The following is a 27,094-nucleotide window of genomic DNA, read 5'->3' as shown; positions in this document are numbered from 1 at the left end:
GTCGAAATTGGTTTGCTCTCACAATTGCTATATTTACTCTGAAGGCAGTGGATGTTTCTGTAAAATTTGAAAGAAATTGGGCAAACTGTTTTTGAGCTACAGATCATTACAAGAATTATCCTGCTTTTAAATTTTGATTCTTCTCTTAATGTTTCTTTGGCTTCCTCTAACTCAAGGACAGCATCCTACCCCTTCTGACTTTCTTGCATCTCCTTGAAAATTCGCGTGCTCGGGGTACCTGAAGAAAATAGTTTGTAATTAAGCAAAGTTAGTAACACTTTTTGTTGTAGATATTTCTGAATCCACTCCTAGTTCACTGATTTCAATGGGAATTATGGGCCAAATCCTGTTCTGACCAATGTTAATGCCCAGAGTATGGACTTTAAGACCACTATAAATGAGACATACCCCACTGAAGTCAGTGGGATTGCATCCATGTAAAGCAGGTAAGCGAGGGAAGACTCAGATGTTATGTTTGTGTGACTATTTTGCCCACTCTTGGCTGTTGGCATTTTAAAAAGAACAAAGTGTCTTCCTACACATAGAGCTAACAGACCTCTTCCTTTAGCTCAAGTGATAGAGGTTTGTGGTTCTGGCACAACGGAGCCAGGATTCTAATTCAGTCTCTGCTGGTGTGTGATTTATTATGGAGCAGAGGAAGCCATAGTTAAGGCTGATTTTGAGCACCCTTCTAATATCAACCAACCATAAGAAAGTCCCTTTCAAAATTAAAATAATTTAAAAGTTTTGTTTCATATTTTTAAAACTATCATTTCTTCGTGCCCCTCCCCCTGCTCAAAATAATTATATCATATTACAACATTTGAAAGGTATGTAGATTTTGATATTGGGTCAGGCAGCAGTGGCGGTAGTGATATCTTTCATAAATAGGATCAGTTATAGGTCAGTGGAATCTAAGACCCACTGAATCTACCTCTCTGAAAGTGTAACAGTTTATCTTCCCCTACAGCACAAGGTGTATTATATATTAAAATAAAGCTACACTTGATCACAGCCATGAGTCTAAGACTCTGGCCATGTTATAAATACCTTGAACTTGTATCGTTATCTCTGATTCATCACTGCCAGCTATATTACTAGCAATACATTTGTAGATTCCAGAATCTGAAAGCTGGACTTTGCTGATGCTCAGTGTTCCATCCGGGCTGCTGATATACTGTCCTCCATCTATTAGCATGGTATTTCTGCCTTTGAACCAGGTGACTGTTGGGGGAGGGATCCCTTGAGTACTGCACGGTATGTCAATTCTGTGACCAACTTGTACTTTCATAACTCGAGGCCCACGCTGTATCTTTGGAGGAGCTAGGTAAGACAAATAAATCAATGGTAATATGAAAAAGTAGATCTGGCAGGCTATTCCTGGAGGAGATATGGTCAGTGTTATCCTTTTAGAAAATACTTTTCCCTTACTCAATGCAATTTAATGTCCCTAAGTGACATCAAGCAATCAGAACTGAATGCTCCTGCTGACATGATTTACAGTACTCCATTGCTCAAGTCATTTGGGGACTCTACATTTGAAATCCTAAAGCATTATTTCCAAAGGAATATTGTGCTCTCATTCTTCCAAGCACCTTTTAAAGAGCTCCTGGGTACTGGCTGTCTATAGTACAAAACAATTCTAAAGCTTTAAGATAAAGTTAATTAAATTTGCTCTTTGACATTCTAACTTCCTTCCTCTTAATCCCAGCTATGTATGTTTCCAGACTTAAATTCAGACAGGAAGATAAAATATGGCTGGAATAGATTTTGCTGGTCCCAAAGAATAAAAGCATGATATAAATCAACATTAGAACTGCCTTGCCCCAATGCTTTTCTTTCTAGAAATCATGAAAAATAAAAAGACTTATAAGCAGGGATGCAGATTTGTCACGGAAATTCTTAATAAAAAATCATGCAGCAGCCACACTAATTTTAATAATAGTTATGGGGTTTAGTGACTGCTCCGTGATATTTCATAAAAAAGGCCATAACAAATTAAATTCAACTATATCTCTTTAAAATCACAGCAAGCCAGCATCCTTCCCTTCCTGCACCACCACGGACACCTCTTTCTTGCCCTGCAGAGGGGGCACCATGCACCTCCAGCATCACCCTCTGCCCCAGCACCACAACCCTAATCCCAGCCTGGTCAGAAGGGGCAGCCCTGGGGGAAAGGATGGCTTGGAAAGAGACTCCACCCCACACTTCACCCTGGGCATAGGCAGCGGTGACTCCTGTGTCCCTTGGGGCTGGGCCCAAGCCTGGGGATTGAGAGGAGGCCTGCCCCACACTCGCCTCCAGGACAGGCAGCAGCAGCTCCTGTCTTCCACCCTGGGCAGCAGCAGCTCCTTGTCCTGCAGGGCTGGGCCCGGGGGTTGAGAGCAAGCCTGCCCCTCATTCATTTAAGGCATGGGCAGCTGTGATATCTAGGACCCACGGAGTTGGGCGCAGCTACCCACTCCGGGCATTGTGCCTGGCACAGTGGGTCACAGCATCTGCTGCCTCTCTGCTCAAACACCATTCACTCAACTCTGGCCCAGTCACTCCCATAACACAATGTGCATTGTGGCTGTAGGATGAGTATGAGGCAGGCTCACTCTCTGACACCCCCACCTTTCCCTGGGGCCTCCTCTCCACACCAGCCAGAGGAGCTACCCATAAAGTCTTCCCACATGGAAGTTATGGACAGAGAAGTCATGGTATCCATGACTTTTTCACCACCATGACAAACCGCAACTCTACTCATAAGGAATCTCTGAAACAATTAACCGTTATGTTCATGGCATACACGCAGAAAAGTTAGATAAAAATTTTAAATGCTCATGCTGGAAGGTTGCAACATAACATTACTTTATTTCTTTGAATTCAGAACAACACATACGAACCACAAAACAGACAAAGACAAAGCAGACTGTTCCCTAAAGCAGATAGAAACTACTGACCTCATCTTACTCTAGGATGGCTGGTTGCAAACTGACTCTGATTCCATGTTTTCCAATAGAGTCCCACAGCCTGCAAACAGGACAGGGAACGAACACACACACACACACACACACACGCGCGCGCACACACACCAATTACACCTAAAGTAATAGCTTGCAGTTCCAGCACAGTACTCAACATATCACATTAACAAGTGCTGTTCTTTTGACACTTTGTTAAGGTACAACTAAAGACAGACAGAGAGACATGCATAGATATAAATCTTTCCATAGAAAGTGATAGATAATAGCCTGTTATAGTAGTAACTGAATTTTTTAGTCTGAGATTTTCAAAGCCATCTAAAGGTTCTGAACAGCCAATTCCCATTAAATGAGTGGGAGTGGAGCATCTAGATCCCTTAACTAGCTTTGAAAACCTAAGACTTAACATTCAGAGACCTAATCCTGAAATCCCTCTTGCAGACAAGGAAGTTCCTCAAGTAGAAAGCTAGCAGGTCAGAGCTCAGACATCCAGTAAAATACAAGAGAGACTGTTAAAATTTACCACAAGACCAGTGTTCTCTGGAGGGAGAGTCTATGGCCAGCCTCTCCCTTGAAGACACCTTCAGTTGGGAGAAGGGCAAACAAACCCACCCCAGCAAAGACATTGCAGCTCGTGGCAGGTGGGAGAAAGGGGTGCATGCATCTTCAGGAAGGTTAAGCCCCCTCCACAAGGAGACGAGCCCTATGACAGCCTTCCAGAAGATCCTGTTGTGACCTGAAGGAGGCAGGACTGGGGCCTGTGGATGGAACAATGATTAATTTTTTATTTCATGTATTGTATCCTGATTTTGTCCTTTCCTACTTAGGTCACAACTGAAAGTCAGTTTTTTGATCTCATCCTGCATATATATCTGTGTCACACGTACAGGATAAAGAGCAACATGATAAACTATGTCAGTACTTATATAGGAGACACCCAAAGCTGCCATTTTCAGATGTGGTGTAAAAGGCCTTGATGAAGATTTGTAGATATTAAGGAGCCAAAGGCACTTTTCAGGAGAGCAAGATGTTAACTCTGCTGTCCTGACCAAATTCCTAAATTTTGAATCCACGTAGGCCTCAACAAATTCAAGCTGAAGTAATTACATTCTGCCTGCCTAACTTCCCAATGTAGTTGCAATTGGATGCTGTACTCTTCACTTCCTGGTCTACCCACTATATTACCTTTTGCATTTCAGTGGTGAGCTGATCCCTGTGTTCAGTGGTATTTCAATTTGTTAAATATGTGGTGCACTGTGAAGTCCTTTGGAATGAAATACACTGTATGCAAGATACCTTAAATAGCGATGGGTAAACTACACATGTTCCTCATAAGGAGGTCTGGAGAAGCATCTGAACAACTGGATTCTTGTCACATACTGTAACTTAGTCTCCAAACCTTTGAAGGTCCCTTCATCATCTCCTCTCAGACTTCTATATTAGGCTCTCTGGCTTGTTTATTTAAGACTGCAACCCTTGCCATTATAATACTTACCAGTATCACAACCTTGCAATGTGTCTGTGCAATTTTTTTTATGCCCATCTGAAATATTATTAGATTTTCCTTAATAATATACCACCATGAGAAAAGGCAGGCAAGTGGATTCTGTGTGCTCCCTGGATTGATAAATATTAATGAAAGTTTTGTAGGGTTGAAGCATCTGTACAATATTTGGGGACATTTTTGCTACTTTGCATTAGCAAAGCAGTTCTCAGCCCATAAAGCACTGGTGGTTCAAGGAGAGCTGACCGATCATATGGTGCTAAATTTCCTCCAGGTTTACACCTTCTAAATCACATTAATAGAAGACAGGGAAGTAGGCTATGGGATAGCAAATGGGAGGAGGGCATGGTCCATGTGATACTGAATGGGACAGTGAGATTCCTATGAGATGTGGTTCACACTATTAAAAAGTTTAGGCACTTAAATTCCAGTTGCTTCCCTAGTGGGACCTCCAGAAGGGATTATTCTTGCAGTTAAATAATTTACCATGTACGTTTAGCTTTATTGACTGAGTCACATTTCCAGCAATATTTGTGGCCACGCAGATATACATTCCGCTGTCTGAAACTCGTGTCTCAGTGATCTTCATTGACCCAGAGGGAAGGAAGGTGTGTCTGGAAAAATAGGAAACATATATACTATATAAATATTTACTGAGAAAAGAATGAGCTTTCCTTAGACGTTACTAATAAATAGCATGAACTAAAATAATCCTGTTCACCACGGCATTTAGTGCAGTTGAGCTGGATTTTATTTAACTGGAATTGTGATTTATCATTCCTAATTTTTCCTAACTCATTACTGATTCAATAAATTCAGAATACAAAGCAAATCATCTGAAACATGTTAAGATCCACAGGATCTCACAGGACTCATTAAATCCTGCCCTTTTTCTACTGTAAACAAACTTTTTGAGGAATGTGTGATTCATGGGATTGGTAATAAAATATGGAACCTCTAAATCATGGGCTCAAGGTCAGCCCAAGTCAGCAGTGACAGAAAGTTGCTATTAACCAATTGCTCATGTGACGTGCATTTGGTGAAATCCATTTCATCTAGGGAAGAAGGATGGTCTTGTGGTTAAAGCACCAATCAGAGACTTAGGAGGGCTTGGTTCCATTCCCCAGCTCTGGTTCAGTGTCCATGAGCAAGTAACTTAATTTCTCTGTGCGTCAGAGTAGAACAAGGATAATAATACTTCCTTACTTCAAAAGGCTGACGTGAACAAAAATTAATGCATGTGAGGTGCTCTGGCACTACATCAACAAGATCCATACAAACACTTACAAATAAATGCGCACCCCATGAACAAGAGCACTCCTCACAAATACCACCAGCACAACTGGCAGGAACTGCTAACTCTGTTGCAGTCTCAGGAGAAAGGACATAATCTGAGGGCAACATCTACACTCCACACCATTTTCAGCAGAATGTAGCATACGTGTAGCTACATACCACAGTGAAAAGCACACCCCGTCCACACTGCAGTGTGTAGCTACACATAATCAGTTAAAGGCTCCGGCGGAGGGGAGACAGCGGTAAAAGGCTTCAGCTGCTCCTTGCTGCTAGAGCCTTCCACTGCAGCAAGGAAATGCTCTGGAAGAGGGCAGGCAGCAGGGAAAGGCTGAGCCACCACCTGCCCCCTGCCACAGCCTTTTTCCACTGCAGCTCAGTGAAGAGCTCACACCTTTTCTCTGCAGTGGAGATGAGCACCAGCAGCAGGGAGCTTCCCTGCTGTTGGAGCATTTGCCTGTGGAGGAAGTGGTGTCCAGCAGAGGGGAGAGCCTTTCCCTGTGGTGTCCTGCTGCTAGAGCCTTTCCCTGTGGTGAAGAAGGACTCCTGGAGCCTTTCCCCATGGCTGGAGTCTTTCCCTTTGAGGGGAAAGGCTCTAGCAGCAGAACACAATGCTGCTAAAAGCAGCAGTGTAGACAGGAGGCATGGCTTGGGCCAGTAGAGAACATGTAGGATATGTACCCCAGGTACATACTCAGACCTTTATGCCTCACCATCTACACTGCTATTTATATCCATGCTAGGGAGCTACATGTGTATGCACACTACATGCCACTGAAAGAAACTGGCAGTGTAAATGCCCCCTAAGGCACTGGCCCATGTTGGGGGCTGTGAGACTTCACTCCACCACATGGCAATCTCTGGGAGGTTCTAAAATGGTACAGCATGCTCTCCCCTGTGTGTCTGGCCAGCTCTGATGGCAGTTGTGGTGGGAACAGGTCCATGCCCCTTTTGAGATGGATTGGGGGTCCTGATGGTGTTAGCAGGCCCTCTACTCAGGGGAACTGAAACTGTGCTCGCCCCTCAGTTGGGGATACAGGGGGAGGAATGCCTGCTTGGGTCCTCTCCAATCTTGTACAACACCACAAGAGCCAGGGCACAATCTGGCCCTGAATTAATTTGGGGAATAAATCATCTCACCCCTAAAGATGGTCCCTATACATAAGGACTAAGGCACATTAACAGGGCGGCATGAGGAAAGCTTGCACCACCGCTGCACATGCCGTAACTGATGGGCAGACAAAGAACTTCAGTCTTCGAAGCAGTCAGTTCAACACTTTTTGTGAGCACTAAACTAAGTTTTCACATTTTGAAAAGCAGCTGGAGAGTTTTTGAATCCAAGATACAATGGCAAAAAATGGATGCCTGCAACCACTTTTAAACATTAAAGGTCATTCATATTCTATTAGGAATTCATATTTCATATGAACACAGACAATTCTTCACATAATTCAGTGATGAAACATATAATCATAAAAGAAAATGGAACTTGTAAAGATTTAATATCACCATAAGATAAATATTAAATGATAATAATGAGGTGTCTGTGCACAGAAGGCTCTTTGGACCTGGCTCCCTGAGGAGTGAAACATTGTGGTGACTTTTGAAGCTTGTTTTTGCTTATATGCATTATATACCATGATTGAAAGATGGCTTTAGTAATGTTCAGAGCTTTAAAAGATAACCACAAGGATTCAAAGCTCTCTTTCAAATTGGTTATTTATGTCTATGAAATGTTTTGTGATACATGTTGTAAGAAATATCCTACACAAAACAACATGGCACTGTACAGAATATGGAGGCCCACAAAGACCATGGTGGGACTTTAACAGGCCTGTAGGACTTAAGAGATGGATTTAGCTATCATTTCCCCACGCAGTGTGAATGCAGAGTTAGTCCACTGAGAGCAGTAAACTAATTCTGGTTTTACAGTGGAGGAATCAAGAGCAGAATCTAAGAGCCTAGGAAAAAATTGTAAAATGCCAACAGCAGAAAAGCCTACAAAATCAGTTCAAAATGGTGAATAATGTGTGAGTTTGGGAATGGGAATTTCAAAACCAGCTGACACAGGGTCCTTATAGAACAGAAGTACAGATTTTCCAATGCTTTCCTAGCTCAGCAGAATGGAACAGGCAATTAAATAAATAAAGGAACTTCCAAAAACCTGAGAACTTAGAAGAAATTGCATTTTGTTTTGTTTCTATCACATTTTGTTACCTTGGAGAGAATGGAGAGATAAGCTGCATTTCTTTGGCCCAGGTGATTATGGGAGGTGGCAAACTCTTCACCTCACATGGAAGTGTGACATCTTCCCCTGCAGTCACTGAAATCTCTATAGGTTTGTCATATGTACTTCCTTGCTGATCTCCTGGCCTGGACACTCTGGGTTTCACTAAAATAAGAAACATGTTAATAAAGTGAAATAAATATGCTATCTATTTATCTACATATGTAAGATAAAATAATGTGGTGTAAATTAAATTACATTATATTAAATTAAACTAAACTATTTCAGATTAGACCATCCCATATCCTAATCAGTACAATAATCCAAACATTCAGATAAAAAGGTTTTAAGATGATAGTGGGAGATGGTCAGAAGGCTTTGAAAAGGGGCACTTCTAGGGTCTTCACTCTTCTCTCCAACCAAGTTTAATTCCATTAACTTTTGTAGAGTTACTCCAGTATACCCCAGTATAAATGAAATCAGAATAAGGCCAGATGTCCCCAGGCCCAGAGCTCGAAGAAGTGAATGCCAAACAGTTGTGCAAATCAGACAGCTTTAAAGAAACCATACTGGTTGGAGCATAGCCCCTTTAATCTTAACCATCTTTGTAACTACTACGTATCCCCTGTACAACTCTGGGGGCCACAATTAGATATCTGTTAATGGAAAGTTTTCTAAGCCTGAGTTGCACTGTATTGGTATTCCAGCTTGCTGGGGGCTAAATATGTTTGGTTTTTTAACTCATACTTACCATAAACAGTTAGTTGGACTTTCCGTGTTGCATAACCAGCAGCATTTGTTGCAGTGCACATATATTCCCCAGTCTCCTCTCCTCCTGGTGAAACTACATACAAACTTCCATCAGACCCTGCAGAAAACTTTTTATTGCTGGGTGGAATCAGCTCTCCTTTCTGTGCAAAATAATAATAATGATAATAATAATAATAATAATAGTCCGAATTGTCTCACATAAAATAGCAATGATCAAATAGAAATCAAAACTTCCAAAGATAAAATAAAGCTTAATAGAAACATTGATTCTTCTAATATTTTAAAACTTGTTAGGGCTAAACGTAGCTCAGAACAGTTCATGTAGTCCAATCCACTGCTGCTTTTTTCCCCCTCATCTGAAGACTCATGGATAGGTGCATCTCAAAAGGGTTGCATAATTAAACTCACCCCCCATAATATGTTCCAGGTATAAATCTCCCTTAAGAGCTGCACTTCTGACACAATGCTAAGAGTGACACTTAGGAAGCTATTCGCAATGCATAACAATTTTCTTTAGCCTACAAACTTATGAACAATGAACATATTCTTATATGCCTTACATATATTTATGTTAACTATCTACAAATACTCATGTATACAGATATAAGTTTTGGGTTTCTTTTAAAACAGATTTTCAGCCAAATTTTCAGCTTCACCTGTGTCATTAAAGTTGACTGGATAACACCAGTGTAACTGACAGGAGAATTTGGCTCCCTGAATGTAATATGTAAGGATTTGAGTACTTGATTTGGGACAATAGTTTTCAGTTGGACACAGCTGGTTTAAACTTTATGTTGAGGAATATGTAATATCCACATATTCAATATAATTCACTAGGCCAAATTCTGCCCTCAGTAACAGAAACGCAACTTCCATGCAATCCTTACTGAAGTCAAAAGAATAATAATTGAGGGTAGAATGCAGCCCCAATGATTATAGCAGAGATTAAAATAAAATAGCTTGGATATAATACAAATTCTGACCCAAAACTCATCCATATTTGGAATGGCCAGAAGTCCTGAAACATCTGAATAACTTTCTACACTGTTTCTGGGGCCTCATTTTGCTTCTCTTTTCAGCCAGCAATATGAGTGCAAGTGCAAGGAATCTTAACAGAAAACTTGGTGAGCTTTCCATCCTAATTCTGGAGACTCAAGAGATTTTGAGACTTCAACCATGCCTTAAATCAACATTCTAACCTGATATTAGACTAAAAATGGCACCTTCTTACTCGACAGGTCCGCTTCCTATGTGCATCAAGAATCATATTTAACAACTTTAATGACAAAAATAAGCTTTTACTGCTTTTTACTCCCATTATTCTTGCAAAGCCAACACAGCTGACCGAGATTGAACTAGACTCTTTTCCTTCTTGAGCACCATGAACATAACTGTTTACTGAGTTCCAATCAGTTACATAATGTGCCCTGAAAAACCTTTATGACTGGCAATGTTACATGAGAAGAAAAAAAACAAAACTTCAGTTTGACTTTCAGATACCATGTAGAGTTTGCAAGGCTGCAGTTAAAAAACCCTATCTTTTTACCTGTAACAGAAGAACATTTGATGTGGAAATTATTGAAAGACAACAAACACTGAACCTCACTGAACTATTGAAGTCATTATTACATACTCATTTTTCAGAACAGAAATTCACTTTAAATAGGCCTCTAAAATTAATTTAAGCTGTCAATCTATGGCAGTTTTCCCATCCCTAATTTTTCAAACCACAACAATTATATTAATATTTTCCAAGGCTTAAAAAAAAAAATCCAGAGATAACCAATAAAATCTTTCTAGTTTTTAAAGAGTGGAAGCTGAATGTGTCACAGCCAGAGAGCACTGCTTGAAAAAAGATTTGAATAAACAGGATTTTCTAGGTCCCTAAGGATAGAGGTTGGTTGCCTTCACTGTACATAGTGCCTTTTATAGCTAAAGCATGTGTTTAGTTAATCTTTTAACAAACAGCTTGAAGTTTAGATGTTACCTTGGACCAGATGATGGATGGCTTAGGAACTCCACTTGGTTTGCATGGTAATGTTACTGGGATTCCTTCAATTGTACTGAATATCTGCTGTCCATGCTGAATGATAGGTAGAACTGAAAATATATACATTCACAGTTACATATTTTAAACCATGGTATAATTATCACACTGCATTCTATGCACATTCAACTGCTATTTAGCAAAGAAGAATCAGTCTAAATAAAGTGGGCTTTGCAAATACCTATTTGAACGGGGAGTTGGGAAATTTCACTCTGCCCTCGGTGCCTCAACACTGACTTGGAGCTACCACCCCTAAGGTGTGGTCTCCAATACAAAAATTACCTGTTGCTGAACATGAGTGTCAGCAATAGGTTAAATATTAATTTGGATACACACAGTTTAAGAACAAGTGTAAACCATGACAGACAATGTTCAGCTCCATTTCAGAAAGTCTAGGTTAGGACATCCTCCAAAAAGAGGTTTCAAGCAAAGCATTTTGAAATGGTGCTGTGAATAATTTTTTCTGGTGTGCACTTTCAGTGAAAATGGGTGCAGTTTATCTGGTGATGAACCAATTGCCATTAATGGGGAACTTCTCTAGGACAGCGGTTCCCAACCTTTTCTCTGTCGCGGCACACCTCAAGCTCCAGGGATCTCTTCTCTCCAGCCCCAGACGGCGGCTGCAGAAGGGGAGTGGAGGGGCAGAGAAGGCAACCCATTGTTCACACAGGAGGGGAGAAGGGAAGAGAGGGAGATTGAACTCTGATTGGTTGCTCCATCCCTGGAGGCAGTGCAGCAGTGAGGCAGACAGCCAATCAAAAGATGGCTCGCCCCGCCTTTTTCTCACATGTATTTTTTCAAAAAATTCCCCGGCACACCAGTGTGCTGTGGCACACCAGTTGAGAAACGCTGCTTTAGGACAAACCACTCCAGGCCTAAGGACAAACCACTCCATGTTTATTCAATCTTCAGCTGTTAAAAATGCTGGTAAACCTGCCAGATTGCTAGTAGGGGTTTTTGTAGGGCATGGAATGGATTTTGCAGCAACTCAATTGAGAACTCCAAATCAGTTCTCATAGGACACCGAACAGCCAAGAAATAATTACTTCAGTTCACTATCAAACTGACCTGATTCTGAATTAGTGACAGAGACAGGTGATTTCATGTTCCGATACTATCTTACCCCTATATCCTAGTCCCCTTAACAATACAAACCAACTTTTTCACCCCCCATCTCATGTTCCCAAAATCTGAAAACTCCACCCAAAAAGCTGTTAAGAGAGAGCTTATCAAACTCAAAGCAATTGCAAAGCATTGGCTAATAATCCCATGTACAATACTGAATTTTGTACTGAAAAGGGTATCTTAGCATTCTCAGTGAAATTTGAAATATGTCTCCCTTGATTAATTTAACATGTAAGAATTTCAGACCATGACTGGTCACTACAGTGCAAATATTCATTTCACCATGACTGCCAAACATGATTTATTTTTAAGTACTGTACTCCCATGAGTTTTATCAATTATGAAACTTCCGAGACAGCACTTGGCATAGTACTCCAATAAACTCCCACGTGTGTCTCTGTTTTGTCAATAAAGTAAGAGAGTCTGAAAAACCCATCACTTGTAGACAATTAAATAGGAAGATTTAATGGATGTCAAAAGTCATTTTTGTCTTTTTTTCAAAAGGAACAGGCTTGATCATTTAACTGCATTATAGCAGTGGGCCTGATTCTCCACTGCATTACTGCACAGTGCAACACCATTGCGCCCAGTAAATTTGAGGTATTAGTGTAATTTTAAATTTAAAAAAAGTTCTCTCCACAAGCTGCTGTTTCCAAAAAGTGCAACCTTATTTTGCAAAATGGAAGCACTGAGACGATTTCCTTACCAAATACATTGACGGTGGTAGTTTTGTTGCTTGTCCCAGCTACATTACTTGCCATGCAGGTATATTCCCCTCCATCCTGCAGCCGAACTCTTTCAAGGTGCAGACTCCCGTCACTGCGAACATTAATGTAGGGATTTGGGACCAACTGGAAAAAGAGGAAGGCAATTTTTAACTATGGAAAATACTCATTTGTTTTATAGCCCTACGTATCTCAGATACTAGTGGCTTGGTTTAATAATGCAGGGTTTTTTCCCAAAATCATATGTTAATATAAAAGAACATTCCTTCATTTGTCACATGAAATATATTTTGAATAGGATTTTAGTAACAGCAAATAAGACACCTAATATTTAGTGTGGGAGTTAGAAAAAGAGTAGTTACTCCATGATATAGTAAGCTCATAACATGCTTCCCAGTTGATGCTAACGGGTGCTTGTGACCAGGTATATAAACTCCTCACTAGCATGGAAGGGGGCAAGGAGTGCTTTGCACTGGAGTGACTCTGCCCTGCCACACTTGCAAATCGTGCCAGGACTGGAGGAGGAGGCAAAAAGAAGGAACTTCACCCAGATGGGGGCAACCACGGAAAGGGGACAGATTGTTAAGCATCAGCAGCTCTGGAGAGAGGACATTCACCTACAGAGCCCCTGCCCTCACAGAAAGAGGGTGCACGACATGCGAGTTGAAGGGGAGAAGAACTGAGGCTGGAACTAGAGCTCACTGAACTCTGAAGTGGACAATGATACTCGCAGGACCCCTCTGAAGTAAGAAAGGCCCATATCCAAGAGGGAGCTGCTCACAGTTTTTTCTTGGTCTTTCTTTTGTTTAACCCCTTTTGCTGACTACGAGCTGTTTGGTGGCATGACTGGGACACAGAGAGCAGATGAGATAATTCAGAGACTCTGGCTGGAAGGTGAGTACTGGCCTGCTAAGAAGATGTCCCACAGCACCCACTGGGGTAAGGTGAAGTAATTGGATTATTGTGTGTGCACTCCCCATGTAGCCTAAAGGGGGTGTGCTACCATGGACAGATTTGTAACAACTGGAGAAGAACTGGGGTAGACTGATTGGCTCTGGGATAAGGGGAAAAAGGGACTTTGTTTAAAAATATACAGATGCGGATCTATTATTAAAGTTAGCTACAGAGAACCAACAGCAACAGCAAGGACTGCTGCAGCAGCTGGCCCTTCAACAGAGGCAGCGAATGGCGCAACAGCAGTGACAATTAATTAGAGATCTAGCAACCCAACAACAGGAGCAGCAATGCCTAGTGCAACAAATGCTGTACTTTTTTTGCATATCTGGTGACCACAGGGGATTTGCCAGCAAGGACCCCATCCTCTTGGCCACACCGATCCCAATGAAGCTTACAAAAATGGCAACGACTCGGAGACGTTCCTAATTCTCACCACCTTTGAGCAGGTAGCGGTAGCAGCACCATGGGCCACAGAGCATTGGGCCATCTTGTTGGTCCCTCATCTGAACAGACTCGTCCAAGGCTGCCTACCAGAAACTTGACCCAACAGCTGTTCAGAATTACCCAAGAGTCAAAGCAGCCATCCTTGATTAGTTCGATACCTCAGAGGAGATGCATCGTCATTGCTTTCAGGAAGAGATATATCCGTCAGCGGTCTGGCCCCACATGGTGGCTCAGAGATTGAGGGTGTACTGTTGGTGCTGGCTAAAATGGGAAACCTGGACATGGGAGCAGGTTGCCAAACTCATTCTGGTGAGGCAATTCGCCCACATACCCTCCCATCAGGGGATGAGGATGGGTCCTGAAGCACCAACTGGAGACCTTGTCCGAAGCGGTCAGATTAATGGAAAACTACATGGAAGTTGACAGCCTGCCAGGGATGCCAGGAGGAAACCAGATAGACCAGGAGTTTGGGACAACCAGAGGTGAAGGCTGCCAAGGTGAAAGTGCAAACCGAGGGACTCTTCTTGACCTACCCCCATGAACTGCAAGAGACTCAGGGAGGGGAACAGGTCCAAGACTGGAATGCTGTGGAAGAAGGAACGGCTGAGGGAGAAACCCATTTGGGCAGAACGGGGGCCCGGCCACACCCCCCAGGGAGAAGACCCACAAGGGCAGAAGGAACTATCCCAGCTAGAAAGCTCAACCAGGAATCAGGGAACAAACCCAGAAGTCTGTTTCTCACATGATCAGCTGAGGCATCTCCATCAGGATTGCCCTTTTATGGATGGTAATTTCAGGCAGGCCTGCACAGCAGAGGCCTGGGATAGGAAAAGAAGCCCAGATGCCATGATAAATTAATGGGAGAGAGGTTACCGATCTGGTTGACTCAAGGTGTAGCCAGACTCTGATCAGATATCGACTGGCTGGTCTGCAGGGCACACACACTAAAGAGAAGGACACTGCTCTCCACTAGTGTGAACACTCAGCTGATGTTCTTTGTAGCCATGGGCAGTGAAGATGGGGCCAATGCTCCCTTTAGTAACAGGAAATGAAGGATGAGCTGGTGCTCCTTGCAGACCTGGGGTGTGAAGCAGACTTCATGGCTGGGTGCCTAAGATGAGTCACCTCCCCAGGAATGCAGAGGCCAAAGTGATATCACTGATGAAGTGCTTCCGCAGCTGCTTAGGCTGAAGGGGAGCCCCTGCATAGCTTCCCACAGGGATGAAGAAAATAATCTGGTGAGCTCCCTGGAGCAAGAATGAAGATGAGGCTTCAAAGGGATCTCAAACCCAGTCAGTAATCTGCTGTGGATCTAGTGAAACTACACTTGCAAGCAAACCCAGCCTTGCTGTGAACAGATCCCTCTTATATGCAGACAGAAGCTATAAATGTATAAAGGACAAACACACTGTCATATTATTACTAGTGCATCCTTAGCGAAGGAGCATGTGACACAGAGTTTTAGTCATGTGACATCATCCCAGTGGTCACTAAGTAAAAGTCACAAGGCTAAAAAGCTGGAAATGTACTTTTTAAAAAGGAGAGAAGGAAATAGGTATTTTTCATTTGCTAGGATTTAAATGCTTACATTTCATTGACTGTATTGTGTGGGCCACATCACTAATCATACACTACAGAGGCTGTCTTTTCCGGAGGTATGAGATAATTTGGAGTTCCTCTAGCAATGGATAACAGTCACAAGACCATTCTCAAAATTTTAGATCCCCAGCTGGATGCAAGGAGGGTAGAGAGACACCTTCCCCAGCTGAGTTTCAGAGTCTCAAATGTCCTGCTACAGGTAATCCAGGCTGAGAAAGTCACATTAAAGCTAACACTAATGGTCATTTGGGGACCTGCTAGAAGCTTCCAATGCAGGGATTAATAAAAGCATCATTTTATTAGGTGTCTCTCTATGCTCCTTGCATCCAGCATCAATGAAATGTAAGCATTCAATAATAATAATTAAAGGAAGATTTTGCTAAGTTGGGCTATTTCTGGAGTATTTCCTTGCTGTAGCAAAATGAGATGTTTTCTGCAGTCAAACATAACAGCTGTTCATAAATGCAAGACAGCAAAGAAGTTTTTTACAAGTCCACACATAAGCCAGGGTGATTTAAATCAGTGCCAGTTTCACTTCTGTAAAATGCACAGTGTAAACACATGTTCATTGCGTTTTCATTAGAGTGTGCCTCGTAGCAGAATACTTTTCATTTTGGGGGACTGACCCCAAAATAAACCATTTAAAGTCATTGTAGTAAACCATTTTAGTCCTATGATTCCACTATCTCTGGGAATTACTAATTTAAAACATTCATCAACAGGGTCGAACATAGCTTTTGGGGGCATACCTATCAAACATGTTTCAATCACTCACTCACTTTCCTTCCACTCCACTCCACAATATCAGCCTTATCCACCCATTTGGCAGCTAATCACACAAACATCTCAGTGCCTTCTTCCATGGTGCCTGTTTCATATCCTGCCCTCCTGGAAAGGATCAATAAAGGTCACCTCCCCTTTTCTTCTGACATAATGTCTATATAGTATCAGCCAATTAATGACAGCTAGATTGATGGGCAGATGGGAATAGTCAGCCCTTATTCCAAAAATATTAAATTACAATAATCCATAAATAGTCTGAATCATTTTATCCCTCTGCGTGTGCGCACACAAATACATTCAGCATAACATTGTTCAGTAGTTCCAGAGGGGTAGCCACGTTTGTCTGTTTTTAGCAAATCAGTGAGAGTCCTATGGCACCTTAAAGACTAACAAATTTATTTGGGCAGAAACCCACTTTGTCGGATGCATGAAGTGGAAACTTCAGTTTGGTAGGTATATATACACATGCAAGGATGAGTGAGTTACATCACAGTGAAGAAGGGCAAGTGTTAATGAGGTTAATTCAATCAGGGTGGATGAGGCCCATTCACAACAGTTGATGAGAAGGTGTGAATGTCAAAAAAGGGAACATTATTTTTTGTAGTGGGCTAGCCACTCACAGTCCTATTCAGACCTAGTCTGATAGTGTCAGGTTTGCATATGAGTTCCAGCTCTGCAGTTTTGCATTGGAGTTTGAGTTTTTTGTTGAAGTATGGCAACTTTCAAGTCTGTTACTGAGTGGCCAGGGAGATCAAAGTGCTTTCCTACTGGTTTTGGAATGTTACCATTTTTTATGTCTGATTTGTGTCCATTTATTCTTTTGCATAGAGACAGTCCAGTTTGGCCAATGTACATGGCAGAGGGGCATTGCTGGCACATGATGGCATATATCATATTAGAAGATGTGCAGGTGAACAAGCTCCTGATGGTGTAGCTGATGTGGTTAGGATTTTTCAGTAGATACAACGGAAACCTGTGGTCTCATATTAAAGCTGAGACCCTTCTACTTTATTATTCAACCAGAAATGCAAGCTTACCCAGGCTATCCACGAAAGGGAAGCTTGGTACCTCAAGAAAGAGTCGCATCAGTCTCACAACATAATTAAAGATACTATCCAAAAGTCAAAATCTACTCAAATTATTATACATTAAATGTAAAATTGTCAAGTGTGTCTAAGCTCCCAAGTGTCTTTCATACTTTTGAAAATGTGAAACTATTATTATTATTTCTATTAACGTAGTGCCTGAGAACTCTAGTCATGGATAAGGACCCCATTGTGCTAGGCACTATACAAACAGAATAAAAAGATGGTTCCTCCCATCCACCCAAAGAGCTCACAATCGAGGTAGCAGACATGAGAGAAAAGACAGAGGAGAAAAGGAAACAATGAGAACATATTGTCTAAAGAGGATGGGGAAGGGGTAAACCAGACAAGCAGAGCGAACATGTTAGCGGTGACTGTCATGTTGGTTCTACGATGGTGTCGGGGGGGTTTTGGAAAGGGGGAAAAGGGTTGGGTGGATTTACTTAGCAGGGGATCAGCTCAATGGAAAGAAAAGGGAAATGAAAGGGGGGTTGAAGGGAATGGGGCAGGGAAAGAGGGCAGATGAGGAGAGATGCTTAGGTGAAGAGAGAAAGGAGTGGGAGGGTTGGCACAAACAAAGAGCCAATCAGCATAGGGCAGGGAAAGACAGAGACCATTCTATAGTTTTACTGGAACGTCCTGAGTTCCACAGATCTCTGCTTTAGCTGCTTCTGTTCCCATCAGTTGGAGTCTCAGGCTGGCAAACTTTAACACTGACAAATATATTTCTTACATGGAACTTTCGTGTGAATATTTCGTTCAGTGATGATATACCAATTATTTGCTGCAATCTTTTATTTACAACTTTTCTTCTCCCACACACAAAAAATGAATTGCTCAAGAACAATAGCTGTATTACATTGTATTAAGTTTATATCATGCCTTAAAATGTTAATTGCAGATTTTTCTCCCTCAGGAATTATGAAACTGCAAGACTATATAGAAAAAGCAAAAAAGAATCTCTTACCACCATATCATTTTTAATCCACCTCCGCTCTGGAATAGGATTTCCAGCCAGCAGTACACAAGGCAAAGTAAGCTGCTGTCCTTCAATTACATTGGCGACTGCTGGGCTCATTCCAATTAGAGGCACAACTTGAATAAAAAAATAGAAAAGATATTTAGGCGTTTCTATGTGCTTGCAGAAAATAAAATACTCTCTACTATCATTACAATTATTTATAGTGGTGCCTATGGACCAGCCAAGAATGGGGCCCCATTGCAATAGCTATTATAAAAACACAGAAAAAGAGACAGTCCCTGCCATGAAGACTTTACAATTTAAATACACAAGACAGTAGAGAAAAGGCAGAGTGAACAACGTGATGGCTGGCAAATGACATGTTAGTGCCACGATATATTTTTTGGAGGGTGTGAGGGGTTAGACTTCAGGCAATTAGGTAAATGTAAAGACAAGGAAAGAGAGAGGGGACACTGCAGGTCTGAGGGCAATGGGGACATGGCACAAGAGAGAACAGAAAAAGGAAGAAGGTATGGGAGACCGGTGTGAAGTGAGGCTGAAGTGAAGAGACCATGAAGGCAGGGGTCGGAGCAAAGAGCCAGTCAGCACAGGTCAGCAATTGTCCATTTAAAACTATAAAAAAGTTATTCCCTTTGGGTTTTATTCCGCATTCCCTGTATACTCAAAAATCCCACTGACAAACTCAAAATATTTTTTTATTTCTTTTTGGTAGCAGAATTTCGAGGAATAGAAATAGCTAGCTTCACAAGGGTCATGACCAAGAGGTGGCTTCCCTTCTGAGCACAAGGCTATTAGGTCTCATAGCAAAGGTCCACAGACAGAGAAAGTTCTGAATACCAGTAAACATCCAACAGATTGCTTACCAGTTCATAAACAGCTTCACGTGTTTGTTTGTTTTTTTAAGTGACCTTTAAATAACGGAGATTAAACAGAACTTTTAGAGAGGTCAAAAACTCATTGTTTATAAATTGCTGCTTGCTATGAATATACAGATTCCTGACATGTGGTCCAAGAAAATAAACACTTTATTGGATGCACAGATGGACCCCCCATTCCCTTCCTTCCATAAATATACAACATTTCACAGCATTAACTAATTATTTTCATTTTCCACTCTCTATGATAAAACCAGTTACTTAAAGATAACCCTTGTGGAAGCTCTGCATTCATTGTCTTCTTAAATCACCGAGATTTCTTATACTCCAATTTTATCAAGAAGCTGCCCTGAGCACTTGCTACTACTTTCAGTTTTTAAGATAAATTATGCCAGAAAACCTCTCCCATCCCCTGCCACAAACTGTTTTCATGATGAAGATTTTTCTGCCTTTAACACATTTTTCTAAGAGATAGAGGAAAAAACAAAACTAAGGATAAGTATCATTTTGAAGATCCATTTAATTAAGTATAGCTGGAACTAATTCAAATCTTGCAGCAAGTCAAAAGATTTTTTAAAATGTTTTAATGTGCAAAACTCAGAGGTTTTGGTTTACATTGTTCCATGTAAATATTTTTGTTTCTGTTAGTATAGGTGTGTGTACACATCCTATTCTCTTGTACAAATTCTGTCAAATGTATACACAAAACTATGCATGAAGACTTAGAGACCAGGTTACAAGTTTTGGCTGGGATTTTCCAAAGCGCTCAGCATCGATATAACTCTGTTCGCATTAAAGTTAATGGCAGTTTTACCATTGTCTTCAATGGGAACAGTGCTGGGCTAACTCAATCACTTTTGAAAATCCTACCTAAGGTCCCTTATGGTGTTGAACTCAGTATAGAAGCCAAGGCCAACAGGGCATAACCAACGGCCTAATCCTGCTCTAATTGAAGCTAATTGGAGTTCTGGGAGAAGGAATAGACCCAAAACTTCTAAACATATTTGTATGAAAATAAATTATACTCTTGGACAGGAATAGTTCTCACTAAGATCCAGCTTCTGCACTGGCTTATCCCCGTGCAGCCCCAATGCACTCAAGTGTCTGCACTGGATGTAAATCAGCACAGAATTTGGCCTATTATTCCTAATTTTAAAGAAAATTATATTCATAATATATGGATAGTTCTTCTAATTTAAAACACTGATTCTTTTAATTTTGACAAGAAATTAACTTTTTTATTAATTACTTCTTATACAAAAAATCAAATTATTGGCAATAGATGGAAATTAGAGATGGGTTCACAGCACCCATCTCAGCACCAAGTCAGGTTTGGAATTCCCACATCCCAAAGTACAGAAGTATTCGCAGTCAGGATTTTGGTTCAGCCCAATATAAAGAGAGGGAGCATTTGCTAAGTTCAGATTCAGTTCCTACATCAGATTTCAAAAACCATCAGAATTTGGGAGTGTTTCGATTCAGCGTATTTGGTTTGGGCCTATATCCGAAGAAAGAATGGTCAGATATATTACAGGTATAGAACCTCTGTCAATGACAGCATAAGAGCGGCCATACTGGTCCACCTAGCCCAGTATCCTGGCTTCCAACAGTAGCCAATGCCAGGTGTTTCAGAGGGAATGAACAGAACAGGTAATCATCAAGTGATCCATCCTGTCAGCCATTCCCAGCTTCTGGCAAACAGCAATCCCTGACTACCCTGGCTAATAGCCATTGATGGACCTCCATGAACTTATCTAATTCTTTTTTGAATATCGTTATAGTCTTGGCCTTCACAACATCCTTTGGGGCAAGGCTTTCCAAAGGCTGACTGTGCATTGTGTGAAGAAATGCTTCCTTCTGTTTATTTTAAACCTGCTGCCTATTAATTTCATTTGGTGACCCCTAGTTTTTGTATTATGAGGAGTAAATAACCCTTCCTTTTTTTTTACTTTCTCCACATCAGTCATGATTTTATAGACCTCTGTCATGTCCCCCCTTAGTCACCGCTTAACTGCCACTGCACACAGAGTGGATGTTTTCAGAGAACTATTCACAATGACTCCAATATCTCTTTCTTGAATGGTAACCACTAATTTAGATGCCATCATTTTATATGTATAGTTGGGATTATGTTTTCCACTGTGCATTATTTACATTTATCAACACTGACTTTTATCTGCCATTTTGTTGCCCAGTCACCCAGTTTTACAAGGTTCCCTTTGTAACTCTTCACAGTTTCCTTTGGACTCAACTATCTTGAGTGGTTTTGTATCATCTGCAAATTTTGCCACCTCACCGTTTACACCTTTTTCCAGCTCATTTATGAATATGTTGAGCAGCACTGGTCCCAGTACAGACCCCTGGGAGACACCATTATTTACCTCTCTCCATTCTGAAAACTGACCATTTATTCCTACCCTTTGTTTTCTATCTTTTAACCAGTTAAACTCTTATCCCATGATGTTTACTTTGCTTAAGGGCCTTTAGGGAGGGACTTTGTCAAAGGCTTTCTGAAAATCTAAGTACACTATAATCCACTGGATCACCCTTGTCCACATGCTTGTTGATCCCCTCAAAGAATTCTAGTAGATTGGTGAGGTACGATTTCCCTTTACAAAAACCATGTTGACTCTTCCCCAAAAAATCATATTCATCTATGTGTCTGATAATTCTGTTCTTTACTATAGTTTCAACCAATTTGTCTAGTAATGAAGTTAGGATTACTAGCCTGTAAGTGGCAGGATCGCCTCTGTAGCCTTTTTTTAAAAATTGGCATCACATTAGCTATCCTCCAGTCATCCAGTACAGAAGCTGATTTAAATGATAGGTTACATACCACAATTAGTAGTTCTGCATTTTCACATTTGAGTTCCTTCAGAACTCTTGGGTGGATACCATTTGATCCTGGTGTCTTATTACTGTTTAATTTATCAGTTTGTTCCAAAACCTCCTCTAATGACACTTCAACCTGGGACAGTTCCTCAGATCTGCCTCCTAGAAAGAATAGCTCAGGTTTGGGAATCTCCCTCCCATCCTCAGCCGTGAAGACCGATGCAAAGAATTCATTTAGTTTCTCCACAATTACCTTATGTTCCTTGAGTGCTCCTTTACCATCTCAATTGTCCAATGGCCTCACTGGTTATTTAGCAAGCTTCCTGCTTCTGAGGTACTTTAACAAAATTTTGCAATTACATTTTGAGTCTTTGGCTAGCTGTTCTCCAAATTATTTTTTGGTCTTAATTATATTTTTACGTCATTTGCCAGATTTTATGCTCCTTTCTATTTTCCTCAATAGGCCACTTTTTAAAGGATGTCTTTTTGCCGCTAACTGCTTCTTTTACTTTGTTGTTTAACCACGGTGGCACTTTTTCGGTCCTCTTACTGTGTTTTTTAATTTGGGGATATACATTTGAATTGAACTTCTATTATGGTGTCTTTAAAAAGTTTCCATGCAGCTTGCACGGATTTCACTTTTGGCACTGTACCTTTTAATTTCTGTTTAACTAAATTCCTCATTTTTGTGTAGTTCCCGTTTCTGAAATTAAATGCTACTATGGTGGGCTACTTTGGTATTTCCCCTGCACACACACAGGGATGTTAAATTGTATTATGTGATAGTCGCTATTACCAAGCAATTCAGCTATATTCACCTCTTGGACCAGATCCTGTGCTCAAATTAATCATTTTGCTGAGGTTAGAAAGATATATTAACCCGCCTTACCCAGTCCTGTTACTGTTATTATGGCCGGCTGTGACTGGATCTTTCCAAACTGGTTTTCAGCTTCACAGATGTAAGTTCCCTCATCGCTGACCCACAAATCTAAAAACAAATTAAATAAAAAAAGAGACTAGATTGCATTGTCTTAAATTGTTTTGCACTGTATTTGCACAATGCAAAAATAAACCTATGCAAAAATATCTCACTTTTAATATCATTTTATTTGACCATTCCTTGTCCCTGGCCACAATGGAGAGAAGCAATGTAGATAACTTGAAGAATAATAATGCCTTATGTATATATAGTGCTTTTCATCCCAAAGGATTTTAAAGCACTTTACAAACAGTTTACATACTGGAATCACTTCATCTACCTAAGAATATAGCTATGTCTGGGAGGGATCAATACAGCTGTTAACACCACAGAACAATACTGCACAACTCTTTAGAACAGGAGATGAAGAATACAATAGCCAACTGAAATTGCAAGGAGAAATTAGGCAGGCAGAATGTACTGTAACTACCCAAACTAGGACTTGGCACAGACAATTGCTTTTACATCCCCTTCTCTTTCAAAGATTCCATAGAATCTTTAGTGTCCCCAAGTGGCCAGGACCCAAATTTTAATCTCACCCTAAACACTGTACTTCTATGGCATTGACTTTATTCTCAGTCAAATACAAAGAGATTTGTATATAAATACACTCAAATAGAAATTATAACTGAAGTGCATTCAGCCCTACCGCCAGGATGTCATTGGAAGTTTGATGTCAAATGGAGGGTCTGTCCTAAAAAACTGATGTTGTTGAAAGCATAATGAATACTAGAGTAATACAGTAACTTTGAAAAATACATTTTGTACAATATATATTTTGTGGTCTCATCTTTATAGATTTTTGTCTACCTACTGTTAATGGACAGGGCACCCGTTCTGAGCTGACTGATGGAACTAACTGCAAAGGGCCTTGAGAAGAGTAGGGTGCCATCCAGCCGTCTCCATTTAACCTTTGGTTCTGGGTAACCCTGAACATAGCAAGGCAATGTCACGTTTGATCCGATATCCACGGATTCATCACTAGGTTCCTGTGTAAAAACAGGGAGAGCTGGAAGAGAGAGAAGACACAGAACATAAAACAGAGAAGCAACATAGCATTAACATTTCCTTTGCAGTTTAGGCTAAACTTCCATTTCAATTCTATTTCCCACCACACAGCATGGAATATCCAAATTGCAGGTTCTAAATTTAGCAAAACCTTGCAGTCTTGCATCATCATCATCATCATTTATTTATTTTGGGGGTACTCGACAATGTGCTAGGCACCTCACTGAAATAAGAACAAACTCAATTCCTGTTCAAATGTGCTTACAGAATAAGATGTTGGCCCTGTAAATTATACAGCATGAGAGGACCTCTATACCAGCAGAGAGCCTTGCTGACAAAAGCGGGACTCCACATGGACACAAAGATCTCCCTCCACAGAGTAAATTACAGAACTGGGATCTGAATTCAACATGATGCAATAAGTCAGGGTCAGTGGCAGACCAGAAGGGGTTGGAGGAAGAGGAGAGGAAGGACAAGAGTGACAATAATGTTATGTGGTTATTCAGGTCAGTGTGGCATGTGCACATCTTGATGGTTGCACTGCTTAAAAAAGAAAGGCACCATTTATCCCCTCCCCTCACTTTCCATGGACTTTGCAAAAAGAAATGAGGAGGAGGGAAAGTTGTAGCAAGGATTTGAATGAGGCAAGGTTGCTGGCTTGGTAAACTACGCTAGAGAGCATTCAAAGTATACAGAGCTGCACGGAAGAAGGCACAGAGACATTTCTGAGAGAAGATGAAAGAGGAATGGAGTTTGGTGTTATTGACAGAGTGAAAGGTTAAGTGACCTGCAAAGCCTTCACGAATAAGCACAGGTTAAGTTAATGTGAAGCCTAAGTTTCTAATTGTGAGTCCTTCCAATGCCAGGAAATGGAAACATTTAAATCATGGGCAATTAATGTACTTGAATACAGGATACTTACAACCAACATCTAAAGTTATCTTGCCAGATGCTCTTCCTGCATCATTGCTGGCCACACAGGTATAATCACCAGCATCCAAATCCTGCGTTTCCTGGATCTTCAAAAGACCCCGATGAGAGTCAATAGTAAGAAACGTCGATGCCCTCAACTCTAGATCACCTAGGTCCAGATAAAAAAAGATAACATGAAATACCACAGAGTATTTCCAAAACTGTTTCCAATTAAAGAAATACCCTTTTCATTCCGAATTTGAGATTACATCATTGTATGACTATTTAATTATGCACCCCCAAATAAATACATTGGCTTCCATTCAACAAAAAATGAGAACATCCGCCATTACATTAGACTGGACAAAATCACTTTTTTTAGAAGGGCTATAAAAGCCTCTCACTTCAAGGAATAAGCCAACCTCTAACTGATGAGGGCAAGGAAGAGACTTCCCTTATGGACAGGTTAATCCAGAACAGTCCACTTTGAGTTCTGATGCATCTTGTAGTGGCCACTATCAGAGATAGAATCATGAACCAGAGGGTGCATCTGTCTGATCTTTTAGAGCAATTCTTATGTACCAGGGAAATTGGGATTCTAGAAAACATGGGAGGTTTCGCTGAAGTCTTTTCTAATATTCAGCCTATTTCCATAGTTCACACATTTGTGCAAGCAACAAACCCTTTTTTCTGGAGTTCAGGCTCAGTTTCTGAGGGCTAGGGAGAACCTCATGTAGCTCCACGATAACTCTCTGAGTTGTGGGCCACCCCCAGACTCCTGTCACTCCAAAAGTGGAGGTCTCTAAAATCTTGGTGGCAGGAGAATTAAGGTGCTCTTTGGGCTTCTGAGGGGCTTGGAGGAGACATCCAATTACCAAGCATAGAAAGATGCATTTGAGATTTTAGTCACATATACCTAACATTCTATGAAGTAGGAAGGCCATTATTTAGCAGACACAAGATTCGACTGTCCACTCATATAAAATGAGTGTAACTTCATGAAGTCAGTGGAGTTAAAACAGCAAAATAGAGTGGAATATCAGGCCCTACAGGTCTAGTGCTGTATCTCCAAGATTAGAACCTCATGGTTCAGTCACCAGTTTGACAATAAACCAGCTTTTAGCGCTATTATGTCACAAACCAAAATAATTGCATAAGATATCATTGTTTCAGTAAATAAACCAAACCAAGCAAAATAGACAGATAAATGGAAGAAATTAACCTTTAAACCATTTAACTTGAGGAGGTGGGATCCCAGTGGTTTTACATTCCATTACAGTCGTGTCTCCAAGGGCAACCAGAATTTCACTTTGAACTACAGTCAGCTTTGGGCCCTCTGGGGGGGAAAAAAAATTTTTTTTTTCCAAGTAAACAATGTTTACTGTAAATAAGTGTTACTTAAAACATGATGGTCTCTAGTTTTCTCGTTACATGGACATTAGACAGACATTTTAACTGAAACTGGTCAAGCTTGAGAATCTTAGGTGAGCTGCAAAATATTGAGGGAAATAGGGAGAATGAAGAGACTGAAGTGGTGAAGTACCTGAAAAGTGAGTGAAATATTAAGGAGTGAGAAATAAGAACTGAGAGGACTAGAACATCCAGAGGAACTGGAAAGATATAGAGACTCTTGTGGTGTCTACTTCCCATTATTAAATATTTGCAATACTGTAGTGCTCAGAGGCCCACTGAGCTAGGCATGCTACAAAGACATATATGCCCTGAAGAGCTGGTCTAATACGAAAGGTGATGGGAGAAGAATAGATTAAAGGTATCCAGTGGGAGGGATCAAAAAAAGAGAGAAGTCAGCTGAGGTCCATTTGCCTCCTATGTTCACTGGCAGGTAGCGCTGCTCACTGCAACTCTAATTTTTTTAACACAGTATTTCTTTTTGTAAAATAAGAACTAAGATAAACAGAAACATCAGAGCCTTAAATAAATAGAAACAACCACCACCACCACCACTACCACCTTTAACTT

General features: G+C 40.9%; 1 protein-coding gene across 6 annotated transcripts in view; it reads right to left on the bottom strand.

Moving 5' to 3' along the window:
• HMCN1 (hemicentin 1) overlaps positions 1-27,094 on the bottom strand; it is a 291,595-nt gene that overhangs the window by 134,894 nt on the left and 129,607 nt on the right. For all 6 annotated transcript variants that reach the window (XM_067535110.1, XM_067535114.1, XM_067535111.1 and 3 more), the window contains exons 14-24: positions 26,337-26,450; positions 25,125-25,283; positions 24,009-24,203; positions 23,105-23,203; positions 18,494-18,621; positions 12,640-12,784; positions 10,749-10,861; positions 8,742-8,901; positions 7,981-8,155; positions 4,957-5,084; positions 1,051-1,323 (exon numbers count right to left, since the gene is read on the bottom strand). In XM_067535110.1, coding sequence (XP_067391211.1) covers positions 1,051-1,323; positions 4,957-5,084; positions 7,981-8,155; positions 8,742-8,901; positions 10,749-10,861; positions 12,640-12,784; positions 18,494-18,621; positions 23,105-23,203; positions 24,009-24,203; positions 25,125-25,283; positions 26,337-26,450 — 1,689 coding nt within the window. The remainder of the gene's footprint in view (positions 1-1,050; positions 1,324-4,956; positions 5,085-7,980; positions 8,156-8,741; positions 8,902-10,748; positions 10,862-12,639; positions 12,785-18,493; positions 18,622-23,104; positions 23,204-24,008; positions 24,204-25,124; positions 25,284-26,336; positions 26,451-27,094) is intronic.

Source organism: Emydura macquarii, unplaced genomic scaffold (genome assembly GCF_026122565.2).
Source record: "Emydura macquarii macquarii isolate MOO-44397 ecotype Brisbane River unplaced genomic scaffold, CSIRO-AGI_Emac_v2 contig_3477, whole genome shotgun sequence".
Lineage (NCBI taxonomy): Eukaryota > Metazoa > Chordata > Testudines > Chelidae > Emydura > Emydura macquarii.
Note: the sequence above shows the minus strand (reverse complement) of the source record. Positions and strands in the feature narration are given on the sequence as shown.